Here is a 22,582-nt window from a genome sequence, read left to right as displayed (position 1 = left end):
GCCAATAATTGCTTGTTAGCATCCAATTATGAGTGCTGATTGGCTTGTTAGCCAATTGAGTTGAGCGTGCAAATCAAAATACGCCCAGATTTGCACGTACAACTCATCACACTATATAGAATTTGGGGGTTAAGGGCTGAAAATATATGCATAAGTCATTTTGAATATCAGATTCTTGGTTTTACTGCAGCTTTGAAAGAAATGAAGAATTTTACAGTGGGTCCTCTGTATTAAGGACAGAAAGAAAATAAACAGTATCGGAGTGAGATCTGTCAGCACTGAAGATGGATGAAAAGCAGAAAAGTTACATTTATTAATAGTCATTTTACATTAAGTTAAAATCTAGATTCTTCACGTTCCTCACACAGACATCCCAAAGTATTTATCGCAAACCTCTAAAATAATCCATATCTTTTATTTGTCCTTAAAAATATGGAGGAGAATAGGCGTTTATATTTTCTACTGAAGTGTCCTGCTGATGGCTCTCTGTATAGCCCTTTTAACATCACTATTTCGAAGGCTGTAGATGAAAGAATTGAGCATGGGTGTGACAATAGTATACATCACACTCACAACCCGGTCGTAGTTCAGGGAGTAAGAGGAGGAAGGTCGAAAATACGTGAACATATCAGTGCCAAAGAACAAGATAACCACCATGAGGTGGGAGAAGCAGGTGGAGAAAGCTTTGCTCCTTCCTTCCTTGGATGACACTTTCAAAATGGCAGAGATAATGTAAATATAGGAGACAATGATCAAAATGCAAGGACTCATAACCACCAAGGAACCCTCAGTAAAGATGACCAGCTCATATGTAGTAGTGTCTGCGCAGGAAAGCTTCAGGAGTGGTGGAATATCACAGAAGAAGTGGTGGATGATGGTGGATCCACAGAAGGGGAGCCTTGATGCCATGATGCTGTATATCAATGCATGTAGGGAAGAAATGATCCAGCAAGATGCTACCAGAAGAGCACAGAGTCTCTTACTCATCACGACAGGATAGCGCAATGGGTTACAAATGGCCATATAGCGGTCAAAAGCCATCACCCCAAGCAGTAGATCCTCCATAGTCGCAACAAGAATGAAAAAATGTAGCTGGGCAATGCAGCTAACAAAAGAAATACTTTTTCTACCAGAGATGATCTGGGCCAGAAGCCTGGGGACAGTGACCGATGAGAGGCAAATGTCTACTAAAGAGAAGTTCCCGAGGAAGTAGTACATAGGAGTATGAAGCTGACGGTCAGCTTTGATCACAGAAATGATAAGAGCATTACCTGCCAAAGTGATCAGGTATATGCACAAAAACAGCACAAATAGAAATGGCTGAAGTTTTGGCAGGTCGGACAGACCTAGCAGAGTGAATTCAGTCACTGTGGTTCCATTGTGCCTTCCCATTAGTTCCACTTGTCTCTGTGAATAAAGAAAACATAAACTTTTACAGCGAATGAGCATGTAAAAATTCTGTAAGCTGTTATAATTATTGTCATTACCATCTTCATTGCAATTATTAACATCATCATCAAATTCACCACTCATCATCTTAAGCATCATCATCATCCCTATTATAATCATCATCATCTTCTTCATTATTACTACCACTACATCATCACCATCAGTCACTATTGTCATTGTCATTATTGTTGCATCCTTTATTACGGAAGCCATGAGAAATGTGGTTTTATGTACTTTCTAAGAAACTGGGAGAAGAGTTACAGGTGAGCAAGCATGATTTATGTCCCTGAAGCAGATTTTGAAATGGAGAGCCTACGTAGACATTTGCCTTGAACAAAGGCTATATGCGCTGGACAAGAATTAAGTTAAGTATCAGCGTTTATGATGTTGTATTTCATTATTGAACCTTTTGTCACATTTTGGGGCATTGTTAAAGCACTTTTGGACACTTTGAGTTTGCTCAGCGCTTTCACATGTGAGTGGCAGACCTATGATGTTATATATTATTTATTTATTTGTTACATTTGTGTCCCACATTTTCCCACCTATTTGCAGGCTCAATGTGGCTTAAATAGTACTGGAGGGGCGTTCACCATCTCCAGCATGAACAAATACAATGTTGTAATGTTATAGGATAAGGTGAAAAGACACATTAGGAATAGTAGAACAGAAGAGTTCAAGTATTTAGGTCAGATCGGTTGGGTATGCCTGTTTGAACAGGTTAGTTTTTAGTGATTTCCGGACGTTTAGGTGGTCATACGTAGTTTTCACGGCTTTTGGTAAGGCGTTCCACAGTTGTGTGCTTATGTAGGAAAAGCTGGATGAATAAGTAGCTTAAGGTACCAGTGATGGAACGTGTTTAGCTACCCTATGGCGGAATATATTAAGCACTCAAAGGTATTTCACTATCAACATCATTCCCTGGAGTCTATCCAGCTCATTTTCAAAAGAGAAGGCCAGCCATCTTCCGACACAAATCGGGAGATGGCCGGCCATCTCTAAAGGCCGGCGAAATCGGCATAATCGAAAGTCGATTTTGGCCGCCCTCAACTGCATTCCGTTGCGGAGCCGGCGAAACTTCAAGGGGGCATGTCGGCAGGGTACAGAAGGTGGGATGGGGCGGGACGGGGGCGTGCTTTCAGACGGCCAGATTTGCCCGATAATGGAAAAAAGAAAGCCAGCCTTGACGTGCATTTTGCCGGCTTCACCTGGTCCCTTATTTTCACGACCAAGTTTAAAAAAGGTGCCCGAACTGACCACATGACCACCGGAAGGAATCGGGGATGACCTCCCCGTACTCCCCCAGTGGTCACCAACCCCCTCCCACCCTAAAAAAAAGCAATTACAAACATATTTTGCCAGCCTCTATGCCAGCCTCAAATGCTGTACCCACCTCTTGTCAGGTTCTCAGGTTCAGAGCCCGCAGGGCCGGGCTCTGGACAAACGTGAGCCCTTGGGCTGCTGACGAGGAGCGACAGCAGCAGGCAAAATCCACAACCAACGCTGGGCAAGCACACCGGCACCTGGCAGGGACTGCAGGCACCGCCCAGCAAGCCGGAGCACACGGACTGGAATTCCCCGGACTGGAGGACACAGGACTGGAACACTGGACTGGAATCCCCCAGACTGGAGGACACTGGACTGGAACACACCGGACTGGAACACACTGGACTGGAGCACCCTGGACTGGTCCGTACAGCTTCACCTGCAATTAGCCACTGCCCCCCAAGGGTTGAGCCCTTGGGTTCGAGTGGCCGGCAGGACTTACCGGATACCGGATAACACAGGGACCATTGGTGCTTTTCCCCCTGCTTACTGGGTCAGAGTGTGCCCTCTTTTGTTTCCTGTAGTCCATGCAGTCGTGGCCATTTTTATAAGACAGTTTTAGATCCCTTTCATGTATTACCCACGTTAGAGAACTTAGTTCTTACCTTGAATGGTGCTGAAAGAGGGCATTGTACACCATTCTGCCAGCTCTGACCTACTGCTAATCTCAGTACCAGGGAGACTCATTGCCAACGGGGCACAACCTCTGATCTGCAGTTAACTGTGAGTAAACGTGGTTATTCTAATAAAGGACTTTTTCAGAGAGATTAGTCTTCAGGTGTGAACTGGTGTGCCAAGGTAATACATCAGCAACAAGTCCTAGAGGCCTAGAGCAGTTTTAGTGGGTACTGCAGTGAACTTCAGGCAGGCGGACCCAGGCCCATCCCCCCCCCCACCTGTAACACTTGTGGTGGTAAATGTGAGGCCTTCAAAACCCACTGTACCCACATGTAGTTGCCTACTTCACCCCTAAGAGCTATGGTAGTGTTGTACATTTGTGGGTAGTGGGTTTTGGGGGGGGGGGGTTGGGGGGCTCAGCAGCCAAAGTAAGGGAGCTATGCATGTGGGAGCGTTTTCTGAAGTCCACTGCAGTGCCCCCTAGGGTGCCCGGTTGGTGTCCTGGCATGTGAGGGGGGCCAGTGTACTATGAATGCTGGCCCCTCCCATGACCAAATGCCTTGGATTTGGCCGGGTTTGAGATGGCCAGTTTTGGTTTCCATTATTGCTGAAAAACGATGCCGGCCATGTGAAACCCGGCCAAATCCAAGGCATTTGACCGGTCCCAACCGTATTATCGAAAGGAAAAATGGCTGGCCATTTTTTTCAATAATACGGTTCAGAACCGCTGTTTACGGTGCCGGCCAAATAGATAGTCACCCATGTAGATGGCCGGCACTGTTCGATTATGCCCCTCTATATACCTCACCTAGATTTCTGTGTGGAAATCCAAGCAGATTCCATAACAATGCACATAACCTAATTGGTTAACAAGCCAATCAACACTGTTAATTGGATGTTAACAAGCAATTATCAATTTAAACGGTCCAAAAGCATTAGCAGGGATACTAAATTAACAGTAACAGTATGAGGCAGGCACTGATGCAGTATGTGTAATTTTCCAAGCATAAGTTTTGGTGGATCACACCCTGAGGCAGTGATTTGCAAAACATATTGGTGGAGGCGTCCGTGCACTGCAAAGTATGAAAATGTTTTGATAAAGGATTACTACTTTGAAGTGTTTTAAAGTGTTTCTACAGAATTGAAAAATGTTTGCACAAGTCAAAAATATATATTGGATTTTGTGATATTAAATATTTTAAGTTTTCAAGAACTTTGTTATGCTGTTTGGAACTGAATTTGAAAAATGAACAAATAAAAAAACAATTAGATGCAGCTGGGTTTCTTTATTTGATAATTTAACAAGCAATTATCAGCACTAATTGGCATTAATTAGAATTTACACGCAGAACTCGCTAAGTGCATCCTGTAACATGGTCTGCGTAAATTCTAATGTGTGTTGTCAAAAAGGGAGCATGGCCATGGGCGGAGAATGGGCGGGTTGTGGGCATTCCCAAAATTTACACGCAGGATTATAGAATACACCTGCTCCATGCCTAACTTAGGCGCCAGTATTTATGCTTCAGATTGGAGAAGAGACAGCTGAGGGGGAGATATGATAGAGGTATACACAATACTGAGAGGAGTGGAACAGGTAGACGTGAATCTCATGTTTACTCTTTCCAAAAATACTAGGACTAGGGGACATGCAAAAAAGCTACTAAGTAGTAAATTTAAAATAAATCAGAGAAAATATTTCTTCACTCTGAAATTCATTGCCAGAGAATGTGGTAAAAGCAGTTAGCTTAGCAGGGTTTAAAAAAAGGTTTGGATAATTTCCTAAAAGAAAAGTCCATAAGCCATTATTTAGATGGGCTTGGGAAAATCCACTGCAAATTCTAGGATAAGCAGCATAAAATCTGTTTTACTGTTCTGGGATCTTGCCAGGCACTTGTAACTTGGTTTGGCCACTGTTGGAAACAGGATACTGGTCTTGATGGACCTTTGGTTTGTCTCAGTATTGCAATGCTTATGTTCTTATGACTACAGGGATGGGGGGGTAACAGTTCTCATTGGGGTTCACTTTGTCTTTGAGAGGAGGAGGAGAATTAAACACCTACTTGTCTATCCAGGTCCCGGCTGATATTCAGGGGGAACTCACATAATTCTCTTGTGCAGGTCCCAGCTGAATATCAGTTGGTATTCGCATAAGACCCAGCAGCTAGCACAGTGGTGTAGGAAGGGGGGCGGTGGGGCGGTCTGCCCCGGGTGCACGCCGCTGGGGGGGTGTCGGCTTCGCTGGTTCCCTGCTCCCTCTGCCCCAGAACAGGTTACTTCCTGTTCCGGGGCAGAGAGAGCAGGGAACCAGCGGAGCTGACGCAGCTCCCAGCGACGTGCACTCGGGGCGGTTCGGCCCTCCCACCCGTCCCTCGCCGCTTTCCTATGTGAGTACACGCTCCGGGGGGGTGCGCTCCAGAGGGAGGAGGGTGCGCCGTGCTGCACCCGGCGGGGGGGGGGGGGGGGCGCAGCGGCAATCCGCCCCGGGTGTCAGCTGCCCTCGCTACGGCACTGAGCTAGCACATTCTGAATTAGCTCTGGACATGGCTCAGCACTGAATATCCAGGGCAAAGTCTGTCCGTGGCGTTCAGTATTTAAAAAACACTCACCGCCACAGGCTTAATGTTGACTGGGGTGTCTATTAATATCTTGCAAGAATGCAATTTAGCTCAATGACATTTAAAAAAGTAGTGTTACATATGAAATAATAAATCCAGAATCACAAAGCCAATGAAATAATTACAAAATAAAGAAACAGGAAAAAAAAACAAAACCGAAATGTAGAGAACAGTTTGAGATCAGCTTCAGATAGGATAGTCCCTGTGACAGGGGTGGTGGTTAAAGCCATGCAAGATGTAATCATGGTATGGTATCATAACGGGCTCCACCTGCTCAAGCACAAAGATCTGCCACTTTGAGCAACAATGGTGTAAGGCCTGTTCCCCTCAAAACAGGGACTTTTGCTGGAAGGCTGTATATGAGTATCATGTGACCACTGGAATGGCTATGCGGACGTCGACCCACGTGTGAGAATAAGCAGCCTGCTTGTCCTCGGAGAAAGTGAAGATACGTACCTGTCGCAGGTATTCTCCGAGGTCAGCAGGCTGATTATTCTCACATGTGGGTCGACGTCTGTGTCAGCCCGGGCCGACGCGGACGTTGACCCACGTGTGAGAATAAGCAGCCTGCTTGTCCTCGGAGAAAGTGAAGATACGTATCTGTCGCAGGTATTCTCCGAGGACAGCAGGCTGATTATTTTCAGACGTGAGTCGACATCCGTCGACCCAAGTGTGAGAATAAGCAGCCTGCTTGTGTGAGAATAAGCAGCCTGCTTTTCCTCGGAGAAAAAAAGGTTACATGCGGTTTTTATATACACAGCTTGTATGCATGTGTGAAAGCCGTGGAACGCTGTAGAGAACTGTTCTAGGCATGTGCATAGTAGAAACTCTTAGTGACTGACTGCCCTACGTATGTGCTGGCTTGAGTCATTTGCAGAAAGGCAAACACAGAAGAAAGCGGACCAGTAGAAGTTTGTTTGGCGTCATCCATCTTATCACCTTCGCTGTGTTCTTTTCTTGGTTTTTCCTTTCTTGAGCATTTGCATGCATTTTCTTTTTGAGAATCGCTTGCTGTTTCCAGAGACTTTAGTGTGTAAGGTCCAGAGTCAGAACACAACCAAAACTTACCTGCTTCACAGCAATTTTCAGTCTGCTAAGCAAATAAGTTCCCAGAAAAAGTTACTGATAAGACAGAAAAAACAGGCGAGCCTAACTTTATCTGGGTTGTTATCCGGGTACTGGTCTGGATATCAGCTGGCACCCAGACAACTTCCCATGGCTACCAATAACCCTGATAATCCAGGCAGGTGCCGGGCATAGGCCCAGCACTGAATGCTCGGGTTATTTTTTGCCTGCAGCAATCAATGCTATCAAAGTCACTGACCACTATTGGCTCAATATCTTCCCCCTTTGGTTTTTAGGAGCGCACTGAAATCTTGGTTGTTTTTCAGGTTTTGGTGGTGATTGAAGAGTTGTTACTGAGGTACTTGGGAGGTATCTAACAGAAGTTGGGGTAAACCTGGTCACTGCCAGGGAAGCATACAGAGGTAATTCTATAAAGAGGGTACCAATATTTAGGTTCCAAGATCGCAGATAATGACTATAATACCTATACATACTCAAATACCATTAATCTAACCACATGCTATTATATTAGATGGCACCTAATTGGTGGGTGTATGTATAAATTGTTCCTCATCTTGGTGTAGGCAGCCCATAAATCAATAAACCACAAACCAGACTTGGTTTGATTGGTAACTGAGGTTACCTGTGTCCTGCTCTTAATATCTATCTTCCTGATAAAACTATTGACTCCTTTATTCTATTTCACCCCCTTTTTATTCTATCCTATTAACACAAAAATCAAAAACAACCCCCCCCCCAAAAAAAAAAACAACCTGTCCTTTCACTTGCAGAGGGTCTGAGTTCTATATGTTCCTTATCTGTCTCTATCCTATTGCCTATATTGCACTGTGATTTTATATTTTTATGCTGGTATTGTCTTAAAGGGATTTTAGAGAATTGTGTTTTGAATATCTGTGCTAGTGATTTCATCCTTTTAAGCTGGAATTGTCTTAAAGGTGTTTTCATTGGAACTGTGTTTTAACGTGTGCCAAGTGTTTTAAACCTGTGACTTAATCTGTTGACATTGAATCTGGTGTCTGTTTTCATTAGAATTGTGTGTTGAATCTACACTGCCAGAGATTTAATTCAATCAGTTTTGGTTACATAGCATCTGGTGACTCATAGCTCTGGAGAAGGGGCAATTTTATTTTGAGCTGGGTAGTAGAACCTAAGTTTACCTTGTGAGCTGAGAGCTGCGCTGGGCATTTTCAGACGTGGTTTGATTGGTAACTGAGGTTACCTGTGTCCTAGTCCCACCCACGCACCCCTAAAATATTCTAAAGTTTGGTATGAAAGGGGAGGTGCTACTGTTGGGAGATTTCAATTTGTCTGACATGGATTGGAAAGTCCCGTCTGCGGAATCGGAAAGAAGTAGGGAAATTGTGGATGCCTGTCAAAGTGCCTTGCTCAGACAAATGTTGACGGAACCCAGGGAAGGGTCAATGCTGGATCTAGTGCTCACTAATGGATGTAGTGTTTCCGATATCCGGGTGGGTACCCACCTATGTAATAGTGATCATCACACCGTATGGTTTGAAATAAGAGCAAAGGCGGAGTGCGGACGCACAAAACTCAAAGTACTGGATTTCAGACGTACTGATTTTGATAACATGGGGGAATACCTGAAGAAGGAGCTGTTGGTATGGGAAGGCATACAAGTGGAAAAACAGTGGTCCAAGCTAAAGGCTGCTATAAATATGGCAACTATCTTTTTGTGAGGAAAGTAAACAAAAACAAGAGAAGCAGGAAGCCTATATGGTTCTCCAAACAAGTAGCTGAAAAAATAAGAGCAAAAGAGGCTTTGTTCAAGAAATACAAAACGCAACATGAGGATCACGGAAAAGATTATCGGATTAAACTGAAAGAAGCGAAGAGGGAAATATGGCTAGTGAAAGTGCGAGCGGAAGAAAAAATGGCTAAAGATGTGAAGAGAGGTGACAAGACTTTTTTCAGCTATATTGGAGAAAGGAGAAGAGATAGGAATGGAATTGCAAGACTGAAAGATAATGAGAATGGCTATGTGGAGAGTGATGAAGATAAAGTGAATGTGCTAAACAATTATTTTTCTTCGGTGTTCAAGGAGGAAAATCCTGGAGAAGGACCGCCGAGGGAACGTCTGGGAATGGAGTGGATACTGCGCTGTTTACGAAAGAAAGAGTTTATAAACAGCTGGAGAATCTGAAGGTGAACAAAGCTATGGGGCCGGGTGGGATACATCCCAGGATACTGAAGGAGCTCAGAGAGGTTCTGGCAGGACCTCTTAAAGATTTAATAGATCTTTAGAGACGGGAGAGGTTCCGCGAGATTGGAGACGAGCGGATGTGGTCCCTCTTACAAAAGTGTTGACAAGGAAGAAGTTGGAAACTACAGACCGGTAAGTCTCACGTCGGTGGTAGGAAAAATAATAGAGTCGCTGCTGAAAGAAAGGATAGTTAACTTTCTGGAAACCGACAGGTTACAGGACCCGAGGCAACATGGCTTTACCAAAGGAAAATCCTGCCAAATGAATCTTACTGGCTTTTTTGACTGGGTGACCAAAGAACTGGATGAGGGACATGCGCTAGATGTAATCTACTTGGACTTCAGCAAAGCCTTTGATACGGTCCCCCACAGAAGATTCATGAATAAGCTGAAAGGATTGAACTTAGGACTGAAAGTGGTGAACTGGATAAGAAACTGGTTGACCGACAGGTGGCAGAGGGTGGTGGTAAATGGAATCCGCTCGGAGGAAAGGAAGGTGAGCAGTGGAGTTCCTCAGGGGTCGGTGCTGGGGCCTATTCTGTTTAATATATTTGTGGGAGATATTGCTGAAGGGTTAGAAGGAAAGGTGTGTCTTTTTGCGGATGACACGAAAATAGCCAATAGAGTGGATACCCTGAAGGGATCTCCGAACATTAGAAGAATGGTCGAGGGTCTGGCAGTTAAAATTTAATACTGTGCTTACTCTGGGGTAACTAATTGCTCTGGTTTCAATTTATGCTACTATATACTTCTTATAGAAACCGTTCATTTACATCTTTTTTTTAATAATGTTTTTGTATGCTATTAAGCTACCGTCTATGAAATAGTGTAAATCTAATATATTAGTGCTCAGTAAAACTAATATTGCTCCGGCTGATCTGCTCACTAGCAATATGCAGTGCTCAACATCACAGCACTATAGCCCTACCTCCCTCCTCATACGTACTCTTCTCAAAAACATAAAGTGATCACTTATCTTAGGGCTGGAGTTTCATGGTTTCTGCTTTATGAAGATATGAGTAAACCTCCGGAGCAACTGAAGAAATGCACTCGGGCTCGTGATGTGTAAGTAAATTCTTTACTTCTTTCCTACTCCGTAACGGCTGTAGTTTTCTATATCTGTGCCGTTCTCAACACAAGCTGTGTTTCGCGATTCTGTCGCGTCATCAGGAGAACCTATGATATCTAAATCGGAGTCCTGCTCCCTTTTATGCGATGGTCTGGAATATAAATGCACATTATTATTGTTTCCATACTCATTATATGAAGACCTTGTTATGTTCAAATCACTAACAGAGTGATCATATCTTGGACATTTAACATTATTGTCAATTGTTGATCAATCTCATACATCTGTAGCATACCTGAAAATGGAGCGTCTCACTCTCACAAGACTAACTGATTAGAAAAATGCCGGCGCATGCGCCTTGTTTATATGTAAAGCGCCAAATGTCGTATTTCTTACCCACTACTCATGTAGCCACTCGATTTCACGGTTCAGGCAACGTGGAGTTAGCGTATCCCACTGAAAACTCAATCTCTTTACGTTTCAAAGCTCTGGCTACATTACCACCATACGGTGTTATAAACTGCATAAGTATCACGTATTTCAGGTCCAGTATATTATGGTTCAGACTGACCCAATGGCCTACTATGGGAGCTTCTTTCTTTTGTACTCGCAAATTGCTAATATGTTCAGCTATTCATTGTTTGATTTTCCTGGTGGTATACACTATATACCACCTATTGCATGGGCATATAATACCATATACAACTTGAGAAGATTCACAATTGGTATCAGTCGTGAGCCGAAATGGTTTTCCTGTTCTGGGGTATGTCACCTCATTCATCTGCCACACATGTTTACAATAAACGCACCTGGAACAAGGTTTGTGCCCCCTTATATTTTGACCCCTAAGTTTATTATAGCTCCTGAATTGAGATCTTAATAATTCACCAATAGTTTTCGCCCTGGTACACGCAAATAAGGGGACTTTCTTCAAATCGAAGTAGAGATAGCATAGACCAATGCTTCCTGATTATTTGTTGTACTTGTGCCATTTTGTTAGAATACGGTAATATACATGTGAACCTATCCTGTTTGGCTTTATGCTTAGTTTTAGGAGTCAGCAGCCATTGTTGGTGTGTGTTGGAGGCTCTTTTTTGAGCTTTCTTAATTAATTTAGGGGGATATCCTCTGGCTCTGAACTGATCATACATTTGCTTAGCTTGTATTTTGAAATTGTCCTTTGCTCCACATAATTTTCTTATTCTTAGAAATTGGCCCGTAGGAATGCCGGATTTCACTGCTTTGGGGTGAAAACTATTGAAGTGTAGTACAGTGTTGGTGTCTGTCGGCTTCCTATATAACTTAATATCAAATTTCGTTTCACTGTAAGTAATGGTTATGTCCAAATAGTTGATCGATGATCCGCCCACGGTCGACTCAAAAGTGATGTATTCATCGCAGTTATTGATGTAGTGAAAAAATTCCTGCAATTCTGATATGTCGCCAGACCATGCCATGAATATGTTATCAATGTGTCTTTTCCAGATTTTATATGCTTGCTAAATCTACAATTGTATAAATACTGGTATTGAAAATTAGCTGTATGTAGGCATGCTATGGTTGCTCCCATTGATATCCCATGGCGCTGGATATAATGTCAACCTTCAAATTGGAAGGAATTTTTCTTTATCTCTTTTCTCGCCATGTCGTTCAGCAAGTGCCAAAAAGTGTAGAGTGATGCACTTGGGGTGCGGAAACCCAAAAGAGAGATACCGGATAGGAGGGGAGAGATTAGTAAGCTCGACTCAGGAGAGAGACCTTGGGGTGTTGGTGTTGGAGGATCTGAAGGTGAAGAAACAATGCGACAAGGCGACGGCCATGGCCAGAAGGATGCTAGGCTGCGTAGAGAGGGGCATAACCAGCAGAAGAAAGGAGGTGTTGATGCCCCTCTACAAGTCATTGGTGAGGCCCCACTTGGAGTATTGTGTTCAGTTTGGGAGGCTGTATCTTGCTAAAGATTTTAAAAGACTGGAAGCGGTGCAAAGAAAAGCTATGAAAATGGTATGGGATTTGCGTTGCAAACCGTATGAGGAGAAACTTGCTGACCTGAACATGTATACCTTGGAGGAAAGGATAAACAGGGGTGATATGATACAGATGTTCAAATATTTGAAAGGTATTAATGCACAAATGAACCTTTTCCGGAAATGGGAAGGCGGTAGAACTAGAGGACATGAATTGAGGTTGAAGGGGGGCAGACTCAGGACTAATGTCAGGAAGTATTTTTTCATGGAGAGGGTGGTGGATATGTGGAATACCCTCCCGCGGGAGGTGGTGGAGATGAAAATGGTAATGGAATTCAAACATGCGTGGGATAAATACAAAGGAATCCTGTTTAGAAGCAATGGTTCCGTGGAATCTTAGCAGAGATTGGGTGGTGACGCCAGTAACTGGAAACAAAACGGGAGCTGGCCAGACTTCTACGGTCTATGCCCTGATCATGACTTAATAGATAAGGGATGGGATGGAGTGTAAATTTAAGGGGCTTCGATGTTAGCTTCAGAACTTAATACAAGAACAGTACTGGGCAGACTTCTACGGTCTGTGCCCTGAGAAAGGCAAGGACAAATCAAACTCGGGTATTTATATAAAGTATCACATACCATGTAAAATGAGTTTATCTTGTTGAGCAGACTGGATGGACCATAAAGGTCTTTATCTGCCGTCATTTACTATGTTACATTCCAGCTCATTTTCGAAAGAGAAGGGCGCCCATCTTCCGACACAAATCGGGAGATGGACGCTCTTCTCTGAGGTGCGGCGAAATCGGCATGATCGAAAGCCAATTTTGGGCGCCCTCAACTGCAGTCCATTGGAAGAGCGACCAAAGTGCAAGGGGGCATGTCGGAGGCGTAGCGAAGGCAGGACTGGGGCATGTTTAACACATGGGCGCCCTAGGCCGATAATGGAACAAAGAAGGGCGGCCTTAACGAGCATTTGGCCGGTTTTACTTGGTCGATTTTTTTTTTCACAACCAAGCCTCAAAAAGGTGCTCAAACTGACCAGATGACCACCGGAGAAAATCGGGGATGATGTCCCCGTACTCCCCCAGTGGTCACCAACCCCCTCCCACCGAAAAAAATAAAGTTTAAAAACATTTTTTGCCAGCCTCAAATGTCATACCCAGCTCCATGACAGCAATATGCAGGTCCCTGGAGCAGTTTTAGTGGGTGCAGTGCACTTCAGGCAGGTGGACTCAGGCCCATCCCCCCCCCTACCTGTTACACTTGTGGTGGTAAATGTGAGCCCTCCAAAACCCACTGTAACCACATGTAGGTGCCTCCCTTCACCCATAAGGGCTATGGTAGTGGTGTAGAGTTGTGGGGAGTGGGTTTTGGGGGGGATTTGGGGAGCTCAGCACCCAAGGGAAGGGAGCTGTGTACCTGGGAGCAATTAATGAAGTCCACTGCAGTGCCCCCTAGGGTGCCCGGTTGGTGTCCTGGCATGTGAGGGGGACCAGTGCACTACAAATTCTGGCCCCTCCCACGACCAAATGCCTTGGATTTGGTCGTTTTTGAGATGGGCGCTCTCGGTTTCCATTATTAGTGAAAACCAAGTCCACCCATCTCTAATGTCGACCTAAATGTTGGGATTTGGCCGGCCAAGACCGTATTATTGAAACGAAAGATGGGCGGCCATCTTTTTTGATAATACGGTCGGTTCCGCCCCTTTCCTACCCCGCCCCCCGAGAGGGGCGCCCATGTTCGATTATGCCCCTCTATGTTACCCACATAGGTGAAGGCTTGGAAGAGCATGGGTGGGACACACAGTTACACATATAAATTATAGAATAGTATAATTCATATGTATTTTTTAGCAATCTAAGCATGAACATTTACAGTACCTCTATGGTAACTGTAAGTGATCGTACCTAAATTACACACAAGTATTTGCACTGGTATATTAGTGTTCTATAAACAATGGTTCCCAAGCCTAGTCTTGGAGGCACCCCAGCCAGTCAGGTTTTCAGGATACCCAAAATGAATATTCATGAGAGAAATTTGCATAAAGTGGAGACAGTGCATGCAAATGTCTCTCATGAATATTCATTGTGCATTTCCTGAAAACCTGACTGGCTGGGGTGCCTCCAGGACCAGGATTTGGAACCACTGCTATAAAGGAAAGAAGGCACCTACTTCTCTTTAAGCAATAGTCTGTAAATAGGCACCTTCTAATGTGATGGGCAGTCACTACGGGCTACACTGAAAAGGACATAACACTGTTTCCTTGGGTGACCTCCCCAGCAGGATCAGAAGGAATCAAGTATGACTACTACCACACCTTTTCCCAGTGGGGAAAAGCTTGTCAAACGTAGGTCCTTCATCAGTCCTTTGTACACACAGAGTGAATAAAAAGAACAAGTTAATATTTCATACATGGGTGCAGCATCCTAAAACCAGTCACACCAGCTTCTTCAGCATTTAACGTTCTATGGGGATTAACTTTAATCTCCAGCTTCTTAGAACAAAGAACAATTTTCCCCAGTTCTTTATGCAAATTAGGTCCCCTGCTCTCTTCATGGAGCTAGGAAAAAGCAGAGCAGTTCATCTCAGCAAATGCTCCTGTCCCAGCTGAATTTAATTGGCCTCATTATCCTTATAAGGATATCTCTCTCTCCAAGAGACACAGATAAAGGCAAAAGGGGGGGGGGGGATGGGGTTTGCTTCAATGTCCAAACAAGAATATGACCGGCTTTCTCTGTCTGGATTGAGCTCAGTCTTCAACAGACTCTGCTCCCTGGATAGGACCAAATACTCTTAAGAATTTAAACACACTGATTCCTATCCTCCTCTTCCCCCCCCCCCCCCTTGTTTTCAGTTCAGTCTTTTAGTGTACCAAACAAAAATTAGTCAAACACAAATGCCAGCCAATGCTTCTTGCTGGCTTTCCCCATCAATGAAATTTTTGACTTAAAAAAACTGTACCTTGTTCCTTTCCACTTTGCATCAGTTCCCAATGTCTATCTTGGTTCTAGGGAAACAAGCTGCTTCACGGGGCTTCTGTGGCATAATCTTCCCAGGTCCCAGCTTGGCTTTCCCCTCTTTTTCCTTGGACAGTTCCTTTCAAGCTGTGGGACTCCTCTTTTTCACTGATCTCAGAGAGATTTATATGCTGCACTACCACTTCCCTCCCCCTGCTCTTCTGGGCCACTCTGCTGGCTAATCCCCAGGTCATGTGATTAAACTGAAGGAGAACCTAATTTCACCCAGTCTTGCTCCATGTACCAAGTTAGTTTGCCTGTCCTAGATATAAGAGCAGAGCATTTTCCGATCCCCCAACCTTTAAAGGAAATCCTAGCTGAGTTAGAACTTTCCTCCCTTGGGCTCCATGGCTGTCCTGAGGCAGGATCTGTTCCCTATCACACTTAGCACCTAAAAATAATCATCCCTTTATACAATTACCCTCCTACTGGCTTTTGCAATATGTTTTGCTTGTCTGTATTAACCATTAACCACAGATGGGGTGGCGTAGCTTGAAGGGCTAAAAGGGCCAGTGGCAGAGCGTCTAGCCAATTTTTGATTCCATTTGCCATAAGTTGTCTCAATTTAGTTTTCAGAAGTCCATTATATCGCTCAACAAGGCCATTGCTTGTGGGTTTGTAAATACAAACAGTGTGGTGTGAAATACCCAAAGCAGGAATAAAGGACTTGAGGAACTCATTAACAAAATGAGAACCATTATCAGTAGTAATGCGACAAGGAATCCCAAATCTGGGAATGATCTCCTGACAGAGAGAAAGTGCCATGTCTTGTGCAGTTTCTCTGGTGCAAGGAAAAGATTCTATCTATTTTGAGAAACCATCCACGCAGACAAGCAGGTACCTTTTACCTCTGACAGGTGTCTGCATGTCTGTAAAATCAACGTGCCAATGTAGGCCTGGTCCTTGAACAATGGGCAAGTGACCAATAGGCACAGCGGTTCCCCGCTTAGGAGTATAAAGAAAACATTTGTAACAATTCTGAACAATAGTCTTACATACTACTACTACTACTTAACATTTCTAGAGCGCTACTAGGGTTACGCAGCGCTGTACAAATTAACAAAGAAGGACGGTCCCTGCTCAAAGGAACTTACAATCTAAAGGACGAAATGCATAATGATAACAGTTGAGGGGCCCACAGTTTGGGAGAAAGTTGATCATATAGAGACGCTGCATTCAGATGAAGTGGGTAATGTAAGGCATGGAGGAGTAAAGAGAGGATGTACTGCGAAGCACATAATTGGCCACTAGGGTGGGTCCAGAGACCATCGGGGTTAATGAAGCAGCCTGCTAGTCTCCATTGTTTAAGTTCTGCTTGAGTGACTGAAGACTGTAAAGTAGATGAAAAATCAGGTGGAGGGGGGGCAAAGAGGGTGGTGTTGTAGGGGGAGTGGAAAGGGGCGTAGAAGGGGGAGTGTCGAGAGGTGGGGTAGGGGGTGTGGTTGAGGGGCGGGGTGGGTGCATCCGTGACGTGCATCGTCAGGGTGTGGTCAGGAACAGACGTGACCTGGCGTGCCAGTTCATCAGCTAAACTGTTACCATTAATTGCAAAGGAGAAGGTGGTCTCCTGGTGGGCTCTGATCCAGGAAACGGCCATCCGTAGGCCATTTTGATGGCGATGTTGTAGCGCCTCAAAAAGGGAAGTCCACAGTGGTAAATGTTTTAAGGGCTGACCAGTAGAGGAGACCATACCCCTCTGGTTCCACTTACGGGCATGAGAGTGTAGGGATGAAAAGACATAGTCTGAGTTTGCTACTATAGAGAGGTCAGTGTCCAAAGCCTTAAACAGTAAGACATAAAGCATGGCCGCAAGTTCAGCCGTTTGGGCAGTGTAGTTGTCTGGGAGCATAAATTGGACAGAGTCAAGAATGTCCTCATCAGGCGTGAATTGTACGGCTGCGAATCCAGTCTTGTCCTGTTGGCATGAACCGTCTGTGAACCACACTTGTCCATGCTGCAATATCTCATAATGAATTGTAAGGGAATCAGGCAGGGGAGGCAAGTGAGCGGTGCACTAATTGAGAAAGAGAGCACTGTGAGCATTGAGTGTGATTGTGAACAGGGGATTAAGACGTTGAATATCTGCCATAGTCAGTGGGTGTATCGAATGTACTACACTAAATAAAAGCACTTGATACTTCTGCAAGCATGAGACGCTCATGTGACTAATTTGTTTGTCTAAAAGGTACTTAACATCATGAGAGGTATGCAGAACAACAGGTAGATGTGGGACGTAGCTATAGAGCTTCATTATTGCTGTTGCCGCTGCTACCAAGCCTTTCTGGCAGAGGGCAAAAGCTCTTTCAACAGGGGTAAAAGTACCCGATAAATACCCACAAGCTATGTCCTCGTCTGCCTGGGTGATTAAAGCGGACCAAGTATCCTCAGAATGTACAATCCATAAATGGACATCCTGGGAAACATCAATGGTAGACAAGGGGGAACTTAGAATAACATCTTTAACAAGGGACATAAGGTTTTCAGTTTCCTCATTAGTGAACTGGATAAGTTCATTTTTAAGTTTTTTGTTTTCCTGCTAACTTGTGATAAAAGGGCTGAGTGCAGGCGGAATAATTGGGAATCCACAATCTACAAAAATTCAACATTCCCAACACATCTCTAAGGTCTGAGACAGTAGAGGGCATGCGTAAGGAAGAAACATGTTGCAGAGTCTCAGGTCCGAAGCCACGCTCCTGGGAGCCTATCTGATGGCCAAGGAAGGTAACTTGAGACTGGGCAACCTGCAACCTTTTGTGTTTCCTTTTAAGAATTCCACATTAGATGAGCAGGTTCCCCTTTAGTAGGTATTAATGTTCAATAGAGAAAGACCCATCCCTGATAATCACCCTGACCTGGACCCTTGGGAGACTGCCATTGAATTAATAATTACTATACTCTTGCTTACCCTCTCTATTCTCCTTACTGTTGCTTGGCTCCTATATTTTCATCAGACTATTCTATATCTTTTAATTCACCTAACTTAGGAAGGTATTTTCCACTGCATGACCCAAGCCAATACCACTCAACCCCTATCTTGGGCCTTACCTTGGGATCCTGCTCCAGACGATGACCCCACCTGGGACCCCATAACTAGATATCAGATACTGTGTGAATCATTGCTCAACCCCTTGACCAGAGGCCCTAATAGGCACATAGTAGATATCTTTGATATATTTTGAGGGTGTGGCCTTGTAAGAGTAGAACAGGCAGATACACCATTGATTAGGCCTGAATCAGGAGAAGTATTCAAATTTTGGCTTGTCACTTATAACATTGTCCATTGTGGTTGGAAGCCTTGGTTTTTCTTTAGGAAGATAGGGGATCAACGTCTTGAGATTTATTCTATTTTTCTTGCCGGAAGACACATTGGGGCCACAAGGATCTACCCCGAGTACACCAATAGTTGATGGTTTACTTATATTTGTTTTTCATTGGACTCTTAGTTTTTCTAATTTCTGTTCTAGTTGAAACCCTTTACCTAATCATTTTTCTTAGAATTCTTCCCTTTCAGCTGGAGCCCTAGGGTCAACTTCAGTAATCCCACATTTTGCCTCCTTATTTTGGTTTTCTAGATAATAACTATCATGACTGCCACTTTCTTTCTAATCTGTTTCCTGTTCACTATTCTTGTACCTACAGTACCCCAGATGATGTCAGGACCTGACCATCTTATTCCCTATACAATCACCTTGTCTCTCACCAATGACACAATAATAGTTACCTTCGATGTCTGTACCTATGTTAGCTGCGGTGAATTAAATTAGCAATGATATTACTCTGCATATGACATGTACATGTGTCCTGGTTCCACCTGTGACAATTGGTCTAAAGTGTGGTGGCAATCATGCCACGGTCAATACCAAGGTAATGATAATCCCTTAAGAAAAAAATATTACAATTCTTAAACTAAAGGCAGATGTCCATCGTTGCCAAATGAGACTTTGTAACCCTGTTGCCATCACCTTTAGAGGTGTAACGGAATGTACTTACCGAGCCTATTCCTTAGTAATAAATGCTGATGGCAGAGACCCTATTGCCACATTCCGTATTATTCATCCTGCCGCCTATAGTTTTGGAATAAATGTCCCTAAAAGAGACACAAATGCCATCAACTATCGTATTGGTTTCTCCACTCCTCAAATCATAAAAAACCCATTGATGCCGACTATAGCCCCTCCAATAAAAATTCCTTATCAGGTCCGCAAAATTAGGAATGCAAAAGAATGGGTTGCATTGGAAACCGGATTTGGCGAGCAGAATCTTTGGCTAGAATGGGTCCACTACACCACAGCAAGTTTGAATGTTTCCAACTGTTACATTTGCAAGCCCCTGGCAGTCCCCTTCCCCTTTGACCTGTCCAGCCATCCAGAAGGTTTCCTGTGCATGTTACAGTTACTCCAGACTTTACAGACCATTAATTGATCCTGTCAAGCCCTAGCCAAAAGTTATCCTGAATTATCCTTACGGCAGAGAATACCCCCGGCATTTATAAGACCCGATTCCACCACAGTATTTCAGACTTGTTTGGCCAGATACCCAACCCATAATCCACGATTTGTAGGTAATCTGACATCCTGCAACACTACTCTCTTCAATATTGACCAGGTCAATTTCACTGCTTTTGCTCGAGCCCGAACTGATGTATGGTGGTACTGTGAAACCAGTGCTCTCTACCACACTTTACATAGAAGTTGGCAGGGAACCTGTGCCCTTGTTAAATTAGTAATCCCACTGGTAATTGCCTCCCTAGGTTCACCCCACTCCCCCCCCCCTTGCACCGAATGAAAAGAGAGGCCTCTGTACCTGGCTCATTTGATGACCAAGTCTATATAGACTCAATTGGAGTTCCCAGAGGGGTACCAGATGAATTCAAGGCCCGCAATCAAATCGCCTCCGGATTTGAGTCATTTTTCTTTCCTTGGGCCACTGTGAACAAGAATGTAGAATGGATCAATTACATCTATTACAATCAACAGAGATTTGTTAATTACACCAGAAATGCTGTTCAAGGAATTGCAGCCCAATTAGATGCCACCAATAGAATGACCATGGAGAACCGGATGGTTCTTGATATGATGTTGGCTTCGGATGGTGGGGTATGTGTAAAATTGGGTACTCAATGCTGTACTTTTATCCCCAACAATACTGCTCCAGATGGATCAATTTCCAGAGCTCTGAAAGGCCTCTCTTCACTTTCTGAAGAACTGGCTCGCAACTCTGGTGTTGACATTTCCTGGACCGGATGGCTGGATAAAACTTTTGGAAAATGGAAAAACTTTTTTGTCTCAGCCTCAATTGCTATTATTGTTTACATTGTCATTTTCATAGTTGTAGGATGCTGTATCATCCCATGTATCAGAGGATTAGTAGAACACATAATTGCAACTGCTATAAGCAAGAAAGAACCTACAGGTCAATATGTCCTGTATGAACGCCTTATGGCTGATACCAAGCTTGCTGCGGGAGCAGAGGAAGAAGGAGACTATCTTCCTATGCACTTTCCAAAATGCTATGCAGTAGGAGAACCTACTTTTATGGTTTATAAGTATCACACTCAGTTTTACTATTGCTTTATCCATAGTTATAATGTCATTTATTTTGTATTAGTTCTTTATTATATTTGTTTCAGTAAGTTTTAAGTTGGTAGACATTAATCCTTTTAATAATCTCTCTATATAAAACGCACCTCCAACGTTCGAATGAAGCCTCTGTTAGCCAAAAGTGAAGGGGGTGAGATCGCATTGTGTCTGCCCCGCCCACGCGTCAAACGTGATGACGTCGAGGGCGGAGCAATGACACTCATCCAATCGCAACGCTCGGCAGCGAAGCGTCAGGGAAGGAGGCGGCGCTCTCAACGTCTAGCCTTCCCTTCGCTGTGTTCCGCCTTCTTCTGACGTCAAGGATGACGTCAAAAGAAGGCGGAACACAGCGAAGGGAAACCTAGACATCGGGAGCACCGCCTCCTTCCCTGACGCTTCGCTGCCGGAACCGCCACGGAGGTAAATTTAAAAACAAGGAAAAAAAAAAAAAAACATGTTGGGGGGAGCGAAGAGGGTGGCCACAAAAGAAAAACAATGGGAGCGGGAGGGCAGGGGAGAAACGACACCATGGATGCGAAGGGGGGGGGGGGAAGAAGAGGGCGGCCCAGGCTGGGACATGGGAGAGAGAGGAGCATGGATACGAGGGGGGGTCATGGAAGGGAGAGAGGGGACTTGCTGGAAAAGGATGAATGGAGGCGGCAGGGGACAGAGGAGCATGGATGGGCATGGATTGGGAGGGCAGGGCTCAGGGAGAGAGGGCAATTGCTGGAAAGGGATGAATGGAGGGGGCAGGGGACAGAGGAGCATGGATGGGCATGGATTGGGAGGGCAGGACTCAGGGAGAGAGGGAAATTGCTGGATAGGGATGAATAGAGGGGACAGATGGGCATGGATGGATATGGATTGCAGGGCAGGCCTCAGGGAGACAGGGCAATTGCTGGATAGGGAAAAATGGAGGGGCCAGGTGACAGATGAGCATGGATGGGCATGGATTGGAAGGGCAGGACTCAGGGAGATGAGAATTGCTGAATAGGGATGAATGGAGGGGACAGATGGCCATGGATGGATATGGATTGCAGGGGAGGCCTCAGGCAGAGAGGGGAAATGCTGGATAGGGAAAAATGGAGGGGCCAGGTGACAGATGAGCATGGATGGGCATGGATTGGAAGGGCAGGACTCAGGGAGAGGGGAATTGCTGGATAGGGATGAATGGAGGGCACAGATGGGCATGGATGCATATGGATTGCAGGGCAGGCCTCAGGCAGAGAGGGGAATTGCTGGATAGGGATGAATGGAGGGGCCAGGTGAAAGAGGAGCATGGATTGGAAGGGCAGGACTCAGGGAGAGGGGAATTGCTGGATAGGGATGAATGGAGGGGACAGATGGCCATGGATGGATATGGATTGCAGGGCAGGCCTCAGGCAGAGAGGGGAAATGCTGGATAGGGAAAAATGGAGGGGCCAGGTGACAAAAGGAGCATGGATTGGAAGGGCAGGACTCATGGAGAGGGGAATTGCTGGATAGGGATGAATGGAAGGGACAGATGGCCATGGATGCATATGGATTGCAGGGCAGGCCTCAGGGAGACAGCGGAATTGCTGGATAGGGATGAATGGAGGGGCCAGGTAACAGAGGAGCATGGATTGGACTCACACTTTCACTCTGACTCTCAAACACT

General features: G+C 44.7%; 1 protein-coding gene across 1 annotated transcript; it reads right to left on the bottom strand.

Annotated features, from left to right (window-relative positions):
• Positions 1 to 459: 459 nt before the first annotated feature.
• LOC115461977 (olfactory receptor 5V1-like) lies at positions 460 to 1,395 on the bottom strand. The gene has a single exon (XM_030192027.1). The coding sequence runs from the start codon at positions 1,390 to 1,392 to the stop codon at positions 460 to 462; it is 933 nt and encodes a 310-aa protein (XP_030047887.1). The 5' UTR covers positions 1,393 to 1,395.
• Positions 1,396 to 22,582: the final 21,187 nt, after the last annotated feature.

The sequence above is a fragment of the Microcaecilia unicolor genome, chromosome 2, assembly GCF_901765095.1.
Source record: "Microcaecilia unicolor chromosome 2, aMicUni1.1, whole genome shotgun sequence".
In the NCBI taxonomy this organism is placed as follows: domain Eukaryota; kingdom Metazoa; phylum Chordata; class Amphibia; order Gymnophiona; family Siphonopidae; genus Microcaecilia; species Microcaecilia unicolor.
Note: the sequence above shows the minus strand (reverse complement) of the source record. Positions and strands in the feature narration are given on the sequence as shown.